The sequence below is a fragment of the Pteronotus mesoamericanus genome, unplaced genomic scaffold, assembly GCF_021234165.1.
Source record: "Pteronotus mesoamericanus isolate MK-2021 breed Mesoamerican mustached bat unplaced genomic scaffold, CSHL_Meso_final contig_347, whole genome shotgun sequence".
Classification (NCBI taxonomy): Eukaryota; Metazoa; Chordata; class Mammalia; order Chiroptera; family Mormoopidae; genus Pteronotus; species Pteronotus mesoamericanus.
This window is the reverse complement of record NW_026555137.1, coordinates 4227521-4244889: the sequence shown is the minus strand read 5'-3', so window position 1 is coordinate 4244889 and position 17369 is coordinate 4227521. Positions and strand designations below refer to the sequence as shown.

Genomic DNA, 17369 nt, shown 5'->3' with positions numbered 1-17369 from the left:
TAAAATACCTCAGGAAAATGTTCATGCGTATCTTTTAATTCTGAGTCATTTAACTTGCATTTAAACATGCTAGCCTAGCAAAATCATATCGGTAATTTCACTGGTACAAATGAAATAGATCTGAATGGAGTGGGGTTTGGGGAGGAGAAAGAAAGAAAATTAAAATGATTGCCTTCAGGAAAATAATACTTATATAACATAAAAAAATTGTTTAATAACTTTACCAAAAAGTGCAAATTCTTTTTAAAGAGTTTGAATTTGAGCTCTTACTCCTAAACCCTCTTATACAGTTGTAGAGGAGTTAAAACACCTGCTACCATGATCAAAGACCCTGAGAATTTCATGTCATCCACTGACCTCTAGGACCTTGTAAGAACTCACTTAATATCTATCACCCTTGGTTTCCTTTTCTAAAAAAAAAAAAAAAAAAATGGAGTTAAATCAGTAGTTCTTAGCTATTTGGGTTTCAGGAAACAGTTACCAAAATGGAGGCTGAGCCCATCTGGGGCTGCTGTTTCTTTTTAATAAGGACATAAAGTAAGCTGACATGCAAACTGCCGTCTTGAGTCAGGGTGCAGAACTTTGCCACAAGACATTGGAACACACACTGCACACATTAAAGAACTTTTGGAAAGTCTGCGTGGGAAATGACAGTGTCACTGGGTCTATTAAGGCATCATTCTGCTGGCACAAACCAGAAAGAGAAGTTGGGCTGTGGTAACACTAGTCTTTATCTTAGAGACCGAGAGCCACTGTGCAAATTTGTAGTATCATTTCCCTAAACAACCCCGGCCCGAGCTGGGCTTCGGTTCTTCACTTCTACATTTTTCTGTCTCTACAGAGGCAGAAACACAGCTCTTGAAATTCTTTTTTCTCTTCAATTTTAAGCATTGCTGACAGAGTTAAGATAGCATTTCCTTCTATCATGGATAACAATGGAATAACATTAACAAGTGGGAGATGTAATAAATTAGACATCTCTTCTTTTTAGAGAGAAGATGGGAACATCATTGATTTTCTTTTCTCAATTAAATATGTGTGAATCAAAGGAAAAAACTTTTTTCAAGCTAATACATGGTTCAGCAAAAGAAGAAGCAAGCAAAGAGGCCAAAATCAGGTAAAATCATAATTTTTAAAATTTGCCTTCTATTTTTAGAAAGCCTTATTGATGAATATTTGTTAGCCTTGTTTTTAATTGAAAATATATTGATTGTACTGTTACAACTGAAAATAAGTTTTTATTGGAAGTAGACAACTGTTAGCTCTAGTGTTTTCATTTAAGAAAAAGTACAACAATTTTAACTGCACAGACTAGTAACAATCTCTATTGAAATAGAACTTTAAATAATTGTAGTCACTGAGGGAAAAAACAAGTATGTCACATATCCTAATTCCTCTACAAACATAGTGTTTAAGGGAAATTCTTTAAGAAAAGCACTGTGAGTGTGGGCGGTGGGTGAGAACGGCTGTTCAGGTAAATCCTCGGTTCCTGACAGCCACAAGGGGAGAGTCTGCCGTCCCGCATTTCCTGAGGCGAGTACCCTTTCATCACAGAGCTAAGGAAAAAAGAAATCGGCTAAGTCTTCTCCTGCAGAAAGCTGAGTTTCATGACGAGTCGCACCCCAGCAGACCTGGGCACTTGGCCAAAGAAACAAGGTGAACGGCTTTTCATTATTTGGCAGGGGGTGGTGGAGTGACTGTGCTGATCCTGTCATGAAAGATTTCAGGAAGAAATAATCAGGGGTTTCCATTTTATTAGAAATTACACAGTAATACAGGAAGGTTAGAGATCTCATTGCAAAAAACAAAACTACTCTATGAAATTTAACTACTTTAATATCTTGAATCAAGTAATCTCATAAAATGTAAAATTCTCTTTTAAAATTATAGACCTGTCAATTTTGAATGATATATTTTACTCCTTATAAACTGATAAAATACTCATTGAGTTTTCACATTGTAATATTGCAATAGAGAAAAGCTGGTTTTATCCTCCTTCAGTAGTTTGAAAGAATGTTCTAGATATAATAGCAAGAAAAGCACAAAAGGGGCTATTTTGTCATTTTTAGCCATTTAAGTCAAATGGAAAATGGAATAGTCTTATATATTTGTATAATATAAAATCTTCTAAATATGAAATATGACCAATAAATATCCAAGACAAATATATTCAACTCCCTAAATTATCAACATTGCTAAAACATCTGTTGTATTAAAAATGTTTTATATTTCTTCTCCCTTTAAAACTTCACTACTCAAACTTCCTGTATTGGTTTTAAAAAAATGCTGCATATTGTGGTAAGAGTTTCAAGGAAATTGCAGTTAAAAAAATTGAATGGAAGATACCGTCAGCCTTGGTTCTTCTATTTGCTGAATTAAGAAAGATAACTGACCAAATTTTTTTCTTGGTTTTTAACCTAATACATGATTAATTTTTTCCTTAGAGAATAATCAAAGGGAAAACTGAAAAACTTTCATTATGTAATAGTCAAAAGGGGAACCCTGTGAAGGTGACTAAGAGTGCTCTCACTGAGTGTGTTAGGGCAGATTCATAAATGGGCCTTCTGCACACTCCGTTATAAACCATGTTGTGTCTTGAACAGAGTTTGCCCTGAAGAAGCAGTAAGATGGGGTGAATCATTTGAAAAACTGCTTTCCCATAAAGGTTAGTAGTATTTTTCCCAAATACTTACTCCTTAATGGAAAATTATAGAAAGTATGCATGTGACTATACCACCAAGGCTGTAATAAAGATTGAGTCTGATTGATAATTTACAGCAATCTGAGTTTCAGATCAACAGAAATCACGAAATAATATGGTAGTCCACTAATGGAAAATATTGTTTTAGTTAGTCTCACTTTGTTAAGATTTATTGTGGTTGAAATAGCATTTCTTTGTGCTGTGGTTAATAGTTTCAAATTTTAATTCTTTTTTTGATTTTTGAATGAGACCCTTGGTTTTATGAAATCCCAGATTATCCGTGTTATTTTTATTGTTAACAGGGGTGAAATTTAACGTAATCCCTTTAATGGACATTCAGGAAACCCTCATGAAAATAGTTTCCTTTAATTTTATATGTGCTTTATTCTTCATATCTATTGTCTGTTTTTAAAGCAAAACTTTCTCAAAGTGGAGAATCAGGTGGGTATGTTGAGGTGGAGCTCGGCGGCTGAGGTGGCAGGTTAGGACTAACACTCAGCGCCCGTTTGACTGTCTTGCACTGTGACACAGCGTGGAGGACAGGCTTTAGGGCCAGTTCGCAGACGGCAGCGGGCGAGCAAGCTCCCTTGGTCTTCCCTCAGTCATGGCCTTCTTCCGGGCGGGAGGACCACCTGAGCTACGCTGAGCAGAGCAGCAGTGGGGCTGGGCAACCACAGGGTCCCTCCATCCTGCACTGCTTAAGCAGCCACGCTTCCTCATCGCCAAGTATCCAAACACCCCTCCAGCCCACAGCCTTCATCTGTATCTCCAAGTTTCCCTGTTCTTGCCTCATTCTTTGAAACCAAAGGCCTACCCAGCAATTCCCCAGGTGAAGCTAACCAGGCCACTCGAAGATTGTTTGCAGCATTGGGGTGGGGTTCGCATTCTAGGGGGTCCCCTGGAAGATGGGGTTATGGTTCGGGGGGCAGCTGGGAGGGCCATAATTTGGCCCTCAAGGACTGCAGTCCATCTGGGGGAACGTTCCTTTCCTTGTCTGTCTGCATTTTCTGTGTTTCTTCTCCTCCCCAACTGCCTATCCCTGCATGAGACTTAGGTGGCAGGGTCACGTTCCCTTGAATTTAGTGGCCTAAAAATCCTATTTCTGCAGACGATTCCAAAAGATTTTCCCTCTTCCAACCAAAACAGATTCTGCCTCTGAATTGTAATATTGACTCAGAGAAAGAAAAATGGAGGTAGAGAAACAAAGCCTTAAATTTAGGCAAGGATGTAATCAATGAAGATGACGGACAGTAAGTAGTAAGAAGGGATATTTATGCTGAGAAAATATAGCTTGTTCTGTTTCCTCTTTATTACCCTATTAGTTAATACGCTATCACTCCCTTTGAGAAGAGGAAGGTAAACAGTTTTCCTCAATTACTCACTTTTCTTCATTCCCTATCATTTCTGAACTACAGTTAAAATTCTTGCTAAATATATGCCAAACCTGGCCCATCCTCACTAATTCCACCGCCACTAAATTTATCAGCTAAAACTCATCACAGCAACCTGCGTAAAACTTGCCTCCATAATTCATGCCCCCCAGATGTGCTTTATTAAAATTTTTTCCAATCATTTCCAATATTTTGGCACAGCCCACCCTTTCACAAGGGGAGAAGGCAGAGTGGAATTCAGCTATCTGTAACTTGACTGTTATAGGGAAGGTGCCTCCTCAGCTGTGAATCACCTAACCCGGAATCTCACCTGGTAAATATTAAGAGCTATTAAGTGCTCAACTAATATAACCAAAATTGTTGCGAGGAAGTTAGCCCCGGGTCCCTTTGAGCTCTGAGTTCAGGTTCCCTCTGCAAGGTAAGGGGTGTGTGATCCTAGTTAAGCTTCCTAATCATTCTGACCTTCCGCCTGCTCTATGGTAAATGGAGGCAACCGTGTCTTCAGCTCCCATGGAAACAAATTTCCATCAGCGTTAATGAGACAGCCAATAATACACCAATGACAGCTTGAAGCTACACAAATGTAAATGTTTACCACTCTTAGGAAAAACAGCAACAATTAATATTAACTACTGTTTTCTGTCCTCCAGTCCAGCCCTCACTGGATAAATATCACGGACAGGGCTAAACTTCAGCTGTAATAAATACATAAGCTGGATCTATTCCTTTAACCTAATAAATGGGTGCATAATGCTTCCATGACACTCCCACAGCCCATTCAGAGAGAAGAAAGGTTAGCAAGGGTCCTTGGTCCTACAGAAAACCGTGCCCTGGCAGTCCGTAGCCATTCTATTTTACAAGAGGTCAAAACCAAACGGAAAAATAAATAAATCTGCCCTTTCTCACTGGTGAAAATACTACAGAGCTGTGAAACAACAGTGCTTTGAACCAAGAGGCGGCAACATGGGTAACAAAAAATCAGCACTGACCCACCTGGACAGTATTATCAGCACTCAGGCTCAAGCTGCTAATTAAACTATATTGAATTCACCAAAAATCATGGACTGGTATGCTTTTAATCTGTCCTCAAAAATTCAATTACTTCAATCGCAAAGCTTATTATAACATTAAATTATAAAGCTTAAAACAATCAGCTAAAATAGTCTTTTGGTGGCAATGGTTAAATTCAGTTAATTTCTACTGACTTGACTCTAGGCCAAAGGAGGGGAAGAAGAAAAGACCTTACACTTGTGTATGTACACACATGCAGTACACGCTTCAGGAAAGACCTTGCTCTATCAAATTTTATAGAATTTCCCTTTGGTTAAATGTTTCTCAAATCCTGTATGTCATAGCTATAAAAAGTAAAAGGAAATTGTATTAAATTTAGTCAAATGGGACATGAAATGATAAACAAAATAGAATTTGAGTATTCAGCTTGACAAAATGGCTGATATTAAAACCACTGGAGACTGATTGTTTGTATCCTTAGAAATGGAACCATGGCAGAGACAGTTCTTACTCTAGATTCTAGGGGATTCACCAAAATTCACCATCTGGACAAGGAGGAAAAGAGAACATCCAAGCAGTGAGCCAGTGCAGGCATGGGGAACTAACCAACCCAATGAATTTAGGGAACTAATAAGAAGTAACTCCTTGCTGTGAAACAAAGTTTGAAAAAAGGTGGCATAAGGTAATAGAGAAGACAGAGGTGAGGCTACAATAGAGAGAGAAGGTTTTGCTGTGAAACCAAAAAAAAAAAAAAAGAAAGAAATCCATACAGCAATTTGTTTTTTGTATTTTCACTAATTTACTTAAATATCATTCTTAAAATGTCATTTAATTCTTTGAAATTTAAGAAAATACAGTACATAAAAATCCCAGGAAATCTAAACAATGTTTGGACTTTAATAGTAATAATGTACCAGTATTTCATAATAGCTGGAAACTGAACATGGGGGGTATGCCAACTGTACTATCTCATAACTTTTGTATAAATCTAAATCTATTCTAAAATAATTTTAAAAAATAATCGCAAACATATTATTTAGTTAATTATTGGAATTCTTCAAAAATTTAACTGCTATTCCCCGTTTGTTTCTATGAAGATACAATTTTTCCTGCCATCCCTGTTTATTGGCAAATTAGTCTGTAATTGCAAAATGAATCATAAAAATCTATCATTTAGCCACAGTTTCTAAGTGTTTAGTAAAAACAAAAAGCATAAATAGAAAAACTAACAAGACTCTGTCATTCATATCATCAATTTCAAATCTAGTCATCAGTCCTCTCACTGATTGTCTTTATGAAAGTAAATGCTATTAATACAATGTTAAATCAATAGAATTATTCATATATTATGCTCACACATACGTATGTGTGTTGTGTACATTATATGTGTATGGTTTGGTGTAAAACATCTTTGAAAGATACTTTAAAATACTGCTGCTGAATATACATACTTCGGAAAACAACTAAATACATGAAAAATGTTAAACTTGTGAGGTATCATGTGGGCTTCAGGAAACCATTACAAGAGATTACATAGATGTGGGCAAGATTCCAACAGGCAGAAGTAAAGGTAAGTTTTGAGCAGAGAAAAGGGAATGGAAAGGATTTGAGAAATACCACATTTTTCAGGTGCAACCTGAAAAAGCAAGCAGTTCACTTTCCTTGAGGCGGAGAGTAGCCAACAAACAGACTGGGAGATCAGGTTGGGCACAAAGTTGGGAAGAGTTTGTTAGAAAGCTACCGACAGGGTGCAGAGGTAGGAATCTGCGCATTTGATGCGGGTGACCTCCAGGGCTGTTAGAGACAGAAAGGCTCCCCTTGAGGTAAGGGTTGTTTTGGAAAGAAAATGGGTGAACGTGGTCACTCACTGTGTGTGCACATATCCTGTAAAGTAAGGTGATGAAGAAACAAGAGATGAAAAGAAAAAAAAAGATGAGCTAAAGATCCACAGGTTTTAGTCTATAATAAGAGGCAGATGGCGGTGCCTTTTATGGATGAGAATTGGAGGTGAAACGACATTTGTGAGGAGACGCCAGGCTGGAGTTTGAACTGACTTATTTGCCGGAAACTTAAGCAGAAGTTCTGCAGGGGGTTGGAGGCGCAGCTAGGCTGTGAAAGAGGCGTAGCTGTAGCAGAGATCCCGCCCCATCTCTCAGAGTTCCTAACTGACATGGAAGAGAACTTCCTGTGAAGGGGTCCCCATCAACAGGGCGTCTTCCGACTATGACAGCGCTGTCTACTGTCCTGTGCATCCTTTCCTCTCCCATGGCAAATAATTCCACTATCTGAAAGTTTTTATTAATGCTTTTTGCTTGAAGGTTCTGCACCCTGAACTGTGGTTCTACTAAGCTTAATTTTGAGAATAATGTACCATAGATAAGATAGAAGTAAAATGTGTACACGTCATTGCATCCCCTTGATTTAAAAGTGTACACTGACTAGACTGTGGAAAATCCGTATTACTGACATTGCGGAAAGGCTACAAGGAAATGCGCACGTCTGTTTTGAGGAAGGAAATGAGTGCTTCTCCTTACACATTTCACCTAGTGGCTTTTGCAGTTGCTCTTCCCAATTTTCAGTTACCAATTTCCTGCAAGATAAGGGATTCTAGTGTTCTGAAAAATTAAATTCCTGAATGAAGCTTACCCACCACAAACACCCAATCCTTAATAATCTAAATGATAAAAATAAATAGAATCCACCTTAAGTTATAAATGAATTGCATCTACAAATTATTACGGCAGAAGCAACCACAATGCTCTGCAGTAAGTCAAGAGCTATGAAGCCAAACATCTGAGGGGAAACGACGTGACCAAGAGCTGAACAGGACACCATATATGGGTTTCCAACTTCAGTCGCACAACTTCTGTTTCATTTGGTTTCCCAGCATCAGAAAACTACTCCAGCAGGTGCCAGACTTTCCATTTTGAAACATGCAATTCCAAGCATTTCATTGTGGTCTCGGGTTCTAACAGGTGGCTTTGGCAGCTGCATTCGCCACCACTGCCGTCTAAAGGCCTGTTCCTTAAGTGACGGCCTCCGTGTGACAGATGGCTCCCTGTAACTTGACTTAACGCAGCTGCCCAAAGTGAGGAAGAGAAACAGGAAGTAACTAATGCACTCGGATTATCTTGCACAACATGGCATGTCACTTTTAAAAAAGTAATTTACTTTGACTTTTAAACAAATGAAGCCCTTCCTCATTCATCATTAGTTGCTCTCTTGAGTCGGTATTTATTCTTCTCTATTGTATTCATACGATGCCAACAAAGTCCATTCACTTTGAGTTCATCACTCAAAGTGACACTCTGAGCACATGGCACTTTTTCCATTACTGGTGCTGTGAGTTCCTTTTGAGTGTCTGTATTGATCAAGTTCAAGGCTATCCATGGTAGAAAATTGCCTTGCATGATATTCCAGGCACAATGGCCAGCACACAGTCCACACTGGTGCTTAGAGGATTAGTGAGGGACTCTATATTAAGTAACATCTATGTTATTTTCTGAAAGACTTCTACCTGCATTCCACGCATGTTGATCTTTCTCTGTGGCTCCAAACATATAGTTACCCCTGCAATAGTCCTTCCTTAGGCCTAGGTATCTGTATGCCTGTCTTGTCCAATCTCCTCCATGTCCCTCTATACTCAGGACTTCATTGTTTTACAGTAATTCAGTGGAAAACGTTCTATAATGCGATACAAGATAAACCTGGGTCAAACCCCAAGGCTACCTTTTACCAGCTGCAGAATTTAAAGCAACTTAACTCTCGGAATCTCAGTTTCTCCATCTGTATAAATGGGTAGAGCAGGAGGTACTCCATAGGGCTGGCATGAAAATTAATGGCACTGTACCCATCATAAGCATGGCACAATGTGCCAAGGCCTTGCAAACCCTCCAAATTTCTAACTACTGTAATGAATATTGCATTTTCAGTATATAAGACAGTCCTCAGGTTCATACCAGGTATTTAATACATTTTTAAAAGATAGACGAAAGAAGTTACTTTTAACAAGGACCAATTTCAGTTGACTCGCACATGGACAATCCATTTTAGGTGTCACTACAAAGAATTTCATTAAAACTGAGATTTATGAGTAAGAAAAGTAATGGTCATATCCTCCTAAAATTGTGACAGTTTATTAGTAAACTCACTTTAGGAATAATTTGGTATTTAAAACCTGATCAATCTGTGCTTCTATATGACGTAGGAGAGAATAAATTGAAATTTGAGGGGTTTAGTCCTTCACTGGGACCTAAGTAACTTTGTTTCTGTCCCCCTATTGTAAGAGAGCAGGCATTTATTTTGTTTTGCCAACTTTGCTTCAATTTCCCTTTAAGTAGCAACAGAGGAACCAGGAGGAACAGCACTAAAGCGCCTTTGAATGGGGATGTGGTCAAGGCCCACCCCCTAAACAGAAAGAACAGCAACACCCTGCACCATACTTGAGGGTCAGCAGAGTACACACTTCCCTGAGACCGTTTTTTCTTCTTTTAATTAGCGGTTCCCCCAAAACGTTCTCACAATCATGTTATTGTCTTCTTCCCTATGGCTTCCTAACACCTAGTCAAGGAGTTCTCTCCAGAAATATATATTACAGCAGCTACCATGCAAATAAAAAATTTAAGATTTCCATTAAAAAAAAGATACAAAGAAACAATCAGTTCTGAAAATAATTACTAGGGTTTATGTATTGAGAGATACATAATTGAGAGAGTTTATGAATTCAGAGATACAGTTTTGTTTTACGAATTGAAGCCAGTATAAAGTGGGTGTTAATTTAGGGAGAAAAAGGACAAGCATTTTAGAAATTTGAAAGAGTGAGGAAGTAGGGGTGTCAGTTAAGCAGCGGCTTTTCATTATACTGAAGATTTACCCAGAGGAACGTCCTCAGGGACTTTTTTGTAAGCTCTGGCGGGGGCCAAGGCATGGCTGCAGAAGTGCTAAAATCTGGTTCAGACCGGCTTGTCTGCAAATTGCTGTCTGTGTGGTGGTTTTGCTTTTTCAGACCCAAACACTGTCTACCTTTCAAATTATCCTTCAGTGTTGAATGAGGGGTTGAAAGGCTTGCTTCACCTTGGTCTCTGGCTTCCTTCAGAATCATTATAGAAGAAGGAGGGAGGAAAAAAATAAAAAGACAACAATAAAACCAGAGATCAGGCAGCAAGACCACCTTTCCAGTCTCATAACTAGAAAAGGAAGACACGTTCAAGCTGTTAGGAACCAGCCTGAGACTCCAGGCCCGCCTAAGCTCCAGAAAGGCACTGCCGGAGTTTTCAACCATTGAAGGAGCGTAATCTCAACAGCATAAGTGATTCGAACTACTCTCCTACGAGCCCAGGTACTGAGATGCAGAACGTGGAAGGGACTGTGGGGAACAAAATCAAACAGGAGCACCCCAAAACCAAGAACTCTGCAACGGCTGCTGTGAGAATAGGCCCTGGCAAATCCCGCCCGCCTGGCTTCCTCTGCTTCCCTTAGGCAGCGATTTCGATTTAAAACTATAAAAACCAGAAATAGGTCATTAACTTTACTCTGAAGTATATACATTCTTAGGTATTTGGGGGAAATCTTCTGTCAAAATTCTTCAAAGAAACATTGTCCATTCATATTTCCCTGTGACCTTCAGAAAAAAAGAACCTGACTCGGTTTGAAAAATTAATCTTGAAAACGAAACGCTGAGCTGGAGAAGGAAGAAAAAGCGTGTTTAAGTATCACTCCCAGTGATCGCTCTGGCTTCCTCCCAGAGACGAGAACAGGTTGGCTCCTTCAGGAACCGCTTAGCAATCAGGACTCCTAAACACAGTTGTGTTTGACCAGGACTTACCCCACCGGCATCTAATGACCGAGGGCAAGTTCTGAGTCCCATGCCAGACGCACGGCGCCGTCTCAAACTCTTGTGTGGCCTCACATGCGCTTGTCTTGCTCGTTTCCTCACTAGCATTTAACCCCCCCCATCTGGTGCTCTGGGTGAGTTTACTGGGGAAAAGAGATGGCAGCATCTCCCGTCTCTCCAGGGAAACACCGATGGAAGGGGCCGTGGGCAGAGGGGCCCACCTGACGGCTGTCGCGCTGATGGCTGGAGCCATCCCACATCTGATACCGTGGGAATTGCCTAGAGATGGTCACAGCATTTCTGACTGATTTCTTCAGCAAGTCCTAGATCTCTGACATATTCAAAAGATTACTCACAACATTAAAAAAAAATAATAACAAATAAAAAAGGCTTCATGACAGAGAGGACAAGTTCCATGGGCAGGGGAAATAAATGGGGATATGTAAAGCATAATTTGAGGGTTGTATTAGTTTTCTGTGGCTGCTATGACAATTTATATCCACCTTAATGACAAAATAACAGATTTATTATCTTATTATTCTGTAGGTCAGAGGGTAGTATGGGCCTCACTGGGGGAAAAAAAAGGAAAAAAAAAACCAAACAAGGTGTCAACAGGCTGTTTTCCTTTCTGGAGGGTTGAGGGAAGAATTCCTGCCAGAGCCACTTGAGTTTAGGGCAGAATTATTTTTAATGTTTTGGGCCAAGATCTCCCTTCCATTGCTGGGTCTATACTGAGGGCCATTCCCGCCTTCTGGAACCCACCACATTCTCTGGCTCCTCACTGTCTTCATCAGTCTTCAAGGTCAGCAGCAGCCCTTCTCACATGGCACCTCGCTGACCCCTTTCTGACTCTCTCTTCCACTGTTCAACGCGCATGCAACCGGATTGGGTCCCCCTGGGTAACAGGGACCCTCCCCTTCTCACGCCCTCCCTCCCCAGGGAGGTCATGGACCCACAGGGCCTGGGGCTTAGGGCGTAGATCACTCTGGGGGTGACCACGTCTACCCCAGAAACATTGCCGTCCAGAGCAAGACACATTTCAAAAGTATTTTTGTTTGTTTCAAAAGTGAGACCAGCAGCAACTGAACTTACCTGAAACTCAGTTTCCTCATCTAAACGAGTAGAGGCCTCGTGGCAAACATTAAACATGGTCAGGAGCAGAAAGAGCACTTAGCCCTCAAAACCTCTCAACACGTTATAAATGCAAAGCCCCTTAGTCACTGCCATACTTCTACCAGAAGGGACTTGTTTTTCTTGCTTCATTCTATGCTGAACTGTTTATGTCGGAAACAATCACTGGCCATGAGACATAGCTCTAGGGGGCAGTGAACAAAAGAAGTGGATATAAGTGAAACTGGGTTGAGCAGACAAAGCCTACAAACAGGGTTTTAAACAGGGAGACCCAGAGTCGTGAGCACCAGGGTATGGCTGGAAGGGGGGTGGGTAATTCTGGTGGAATTCTTCTTGGTTTAATGAATAACTACCCCCCCACCCACACACACACACACACCTCCGAACCCAGGAAGAGGCATGGCTGGAAGAGACCCGGAGCAAGGTCCAGAGTAGAGGTCGCTCTTACTCAGGTGTAAGTATGATACCAGCCTCATTTCAACAGCTGAGAAGATTATAGCTAATTTCCACGAGGACCCTCACAGATCCTGTTCAAGATATGTATTGCTCTTCTGCCTCACAGAGAGGACAGAGCTGTTCGGTTAATATTTCCAGCTATGCTTTACTATCGGATAGCACATTTTCTCAGTATTAATATTTAATTCCTAAAATATGTCACTTCTTTTCTTGGTAGATGGGCTGGAGACTTTTACCAGGTTTCTTAAAACTGAATTCAGTGAGGAAAACATTGAATTTTGGAAGGCCTGTGAAGACTTCAAGAAAAGCAAAGACCCTCAGCAAATTCTCTTCAAAGCAAAAGCTATATATGAGAAATTTATCCAGATTGATGCTCCACAAGAGGTAACGATGACCGGAAAAATGTACGACTGTTTGGCAAATTTCTGAAAGAGTCTACCTTCCTCAAATTGTACCCCCACACACTCCACCAGGAAGGCTAGTATTTTGTTGAAGCAGACCGGGGTCTTATAGGTTTCTCCATACAGTGCATTGTAAGATGCCACCACAGGGGAAAAGCTATCATTGAAGTTGCGCCTCAGGGTTACTTTTATTCTAGACTGAGAGTGAATGCAATCACTTGCAACACTTAGATTCAGTCACTTGCTCACATTAATCACCTGAGCATAAGCAAACTCTCACAGAAACTAGAGATTTCAGTACGTGGTGAAGGGAACTCAGGAAGTTTGTATCATGCACTGCTTTAGTGCTAGTGCATCTGCCTATACACGCTTTCATTTGCCCTGACATGATTATTCCTTAACAGAGACTCAAAAAATTTCAGACAGAGACACGAGAGGAATGTAATTCGGCAATGGTTCAAGTGGAAACACAAATGTGGTTTTCTTTGACTACAGGCTCAGTGTGAGGTAATTGTGTGATACAATTGCTAAAATGGCTATAAAACTAGCAAATGTTACCTATCCTCAAATGTGAACTCAGTCAAGTTTCTATATTTTTATTCTGTGTTCAGTAAATAGTGTTTCTCCACTGAAGTGGTAGACCTGGGAGTCTCTCCTGTTAAGAGTTCTGCTTGGCTCCAAATTAGTATTGTCCGTGAGGCAACATTGTCTATATGAATATTGGTCCGCACAAAATGACAACTGTTCTTGCTTCAGTGGGCTGTATTCTGTTCTGCAATTCAAAGTATTACCACTCTGTTGTTCCCAATGCCAACCTTATACACGGACCAAAAAACAAGTCAACTAATTGTGTGGGGTGACCCAGGCGGGGAAAGGAAAGACCTCCCCCCCCCCAACCTACACGGCACCACCATCAAAGCCAGATATATCAGCGGTGCTTGGATCAAAAGCATAAAGCACTTTACATCTTTAAAATATATGCCTTTCAGCACAATTCTGCTTGTAGAAACGTATCATAACATAATGAAAAAAGTGCTGGGATACAACAGAAGCCCCACATTCAAACCCCAAATAGGCTCCCAGCTCCTGGTTTGCCATCACTGAGAATCATTTTGGGAGTGACTGGAAATGAGTTGAGCCCAGTGGTCTCCAGGACACTTGCTGTTACAGCAGCATATTATCCTCAGGAGCAGAGAGTGAGAAGGGCCAGCAGCGGAGGGAGACGAGAGCCACCTGGACTGCCAGCCCGGGGGCGGCCACCTGGCCCCTAGGCCCGCGACGGGCAAATCGCCCAAGCGCCCAAGCGCTGTGCCTGCGCCAACACTGAACAGCCTTGTGCTGTCTCTCAGTGGCGTATGCTTCAGGAGACTGACCATAACTGCTCTTTTTTTTTTAAATTATCCAGGTTAACCTTGATTTTCACACCAAAGAACTCATTACTAAGAGCATCACTCAACCCACCCTCCACAGCTTTGACGCAGCACAGAGCAGAGTATACCAGCTTATGGAACAAGACAGTTACAAACGGTTCCTGAAATCTGACATCTACACAGACTTGACAGAAGGGAGACCTCAGAGACCAACCAACCTTAGAAGGCGATCCCGTTCATTCACCTACAATGAATTCCAGGATGTAAAGTCAGACGTCTCCATTTGGCTATAAGGCAAATTAGGTTTGCTTGTTTGGGCAGCAAGCTTGTATATCTGCTTCTAAGATATAGCATATGTTAACAAATGGGTACATCATTTAAAATAAAATGCGTCATGTAAAAGGATTTTAAGAAGATAAATCAAAACTTTTATTCTAACAATACATACTGCACCTGCCAACGTGCTCTGTTAACACCTTTCATTTCACTTCACTCCATTCATAATCAGAAAAGCAGGTGTTAACAGACACTGATAAATGAACACAACGAAAAAATGTTATGATACCTTAAATTATGAAGCTCATTGAAAGATCAATATATAGACAATTTTATCCGTATTATTCTTGTCTATCTGTTATAAAATATAATAAGTACATTCTCTAAAAAAAAAAATCACATGATCATGAACAAAGAAAGAACTTTGCCATTCAATCTATTAATGTATTTTTTGCTAGCCAATTTAGGGCATATTTTATTCTTTTCTATTTTTTGTTTTCTTCTCCTGGTGACTATTTTGCCAAGAATTTTAAGTAACAGAAGTTTTCAGGATGTTATACCTACACATAAAGAGGTATATATCAACAGTTTGATTTTTAAGAGATAAGTAATAATTCTAATTCTTCTCCCATCTACTGAATAAGTATAATTTCTATGCCACACTACATTGTTTCTCCCTCAGTAAGGAAAATCTTTAGGCAAATGCTGCAGGTAATATAAAAAAGATAATGTTTATATTTTACAGAAGGTATTGATTAGAAAATTAGGGTTACAAATCACAGATAAAAAGAAATTGGAGAGAAATAAAATGACTAAATATTGCATTTTAAAACTCATGTGAACGAAAGCCTTTTCACCCCTGAAACAGACAGTATCACTGATTGTGCCATTCCAGCGGCCACCAGAATCTGCCCAAAAAAGGAAAGTATTTCATTTAATCTTCATTTTCTCATTCTTCACATGGGATCTCTGAAGTTCTTAGAAACTCAGGCATAACTTAGGTCCTCCATTTTCTTAAATGCCCGAGTCAGAAAATGCATCTCTAAAGGTAGAGCTACACAGTTATCACAGCAACATATTGTATTCGTGTCGGATAAATACCAGGATTCTCTTCTCCTAATACACAGCACCAGGTGAGTATATCAAATATACCAACCTCTCGAAAGTCACCTTGTTTGTTTAGCCAGAAATTAAACCTTAAATCAGAACTTAATGTGAAACTAGGTTCCTTCCTTCAAATTTATTTTTGCTGATATTATAAATACGTGTAGTGAACATGCACACATATGCATAATTGTTTATAGAAATGCAAACTATATTTTAAAATCAATTGTTTTAGACTTTATTTTATATGTAAAATGCTAAAGACACTACAATTTAATTGATAATATTTGGAGCAATAAAAATTCAGATGATTTTATTTTGCAGAAAAAATGAACTATGTATATTGGCATGGTACCTGAACTTGTTAGCCATAATTTTAGTCATATAAACTCATATATGTGCACAGTTCCAGACCTCCAGATTTTTGGGAGGACTGAGATATTTAATAACTAGTTTTATAGTAAAACTGCATATTTAATTCATTACATGCTCTATTAAAATACTAAGTTTAGATCTGTCTGGCTTTTATACTGAGGGTATGCATTACATATCAAATGAATTAATCTCTTAGATTCATTTTTAAGTAGAAGCTACCTGAATTTTTCGATATTTACTTGGATAATTTTTAAAAGACTTAATTGGAGCTGATGGTTTATTCCTTTGTTTTATAAAAAGCCTCATTGCTTCTTTTTAATACTTTCTCATTGCTTCCAGGATTTTAATGCACCTATAAAATAAATGCAGGAATAACTAACACTGGTTAATATTAATATGATAAGTGAAAATTGAAATTGATCACAGAGGTTAACTTTTTCATGTTTTAAGCCTGAGCCTTTGAAAACATATAAAGGGGGTTATCTGCTCAGGTGTCTTCAGAAGGCAAGCGATGATTCAGACCACATGTCACTAAGAAAAAAAAGGTTCAGACAGCAAATGTAATGCCACCATGCTAAATGAGCACGTTTTTGATGCACATACCCTTTTTTAATGAAGATCATACCGAAGTCATTGAATCATACAGAAAGAAATGTAGCCTTTCACAGAAATGGGGGGCGGGGTAAATTGGTGCGCAGGGCAGAAGGAGAGCCAGAGAATTAATCCCTATGAAAACTTCCTCTAATAAGAAAGAATTTTGTACATATATTAATATGTTGTACGTAACTGATTTACAGACTTTATTAAACCATTATTGAATGTTTATTGGTTTTATTTTACAAGCCCTGAAGTCAACAAGCTTGACAAATTTACTACTTTGTATGTTATTATTCTTTTTTCTCCTTTTAAAATTAAAATTCCTGAAAAATCAATTGAGTTGCATGTGATTTTACAGACAGAATTTTTTTCTCTCTGACTCCAGCTTCCTAAACTAAGTAATGGTTTATTGAGATTATTCTATAAACTCTCTCTTTAAACCACACAAAACTATTCCTGAGTGCAAAAATAAACACTAATACTTCCATTTTTTATTCTATGCATAACATTACATGCAAATACACTTTAGTATGAAAATTGAATCAGGAATGTTTAGATAAAGGAAGCAAAATCCATGTACTATGATTTCACAGTTTTGAAAACAAGATGCTGTGTTAGTTTAAAATACACGGCACATGGGAAGCCAAAGTTTCCCTTCTTCAGTGTGCAAGACCTCCGTGCCACCAGACGCTGTGAGGCCCTGGTGAATGGGAGGCAGCTGGG

The 17369-nt window shown here is 39.3% G+C and overlaps 1 protein-coding gene across 1 annotated transcript; it reads left to right on the top strand.

The window, feature by feature from the left end:
* The first annotated feature begins 825 nt into the window (after nucleotides 1-825).
* RGS18 (regulator of G protein signaling 18) lies at nucleotides 826-14993 on the top strand. Its single transcript, XM_054576449.1, has 5 exons — nucleotides 826-1117; nucleotides 1555-1656; nucleotides 2604-2665; nucleotides 12741-12907; nucleotides 14330-14993. The coding sequence occupies exons 1-5, from the start codon at nucleotides 999-1001 to the stop codon at nucleotides 14585-14587; spliced, it is 708 nt and encodes a 235-aa protein (XP_054432424.1). The 5' UTR covers nucleotides 826-998; the 3' UTR covers nucleotides 14588-14993.
* The last annotated feature ends 2376 nt before the right edge of the window (nucleotides 14994-17369 follow it).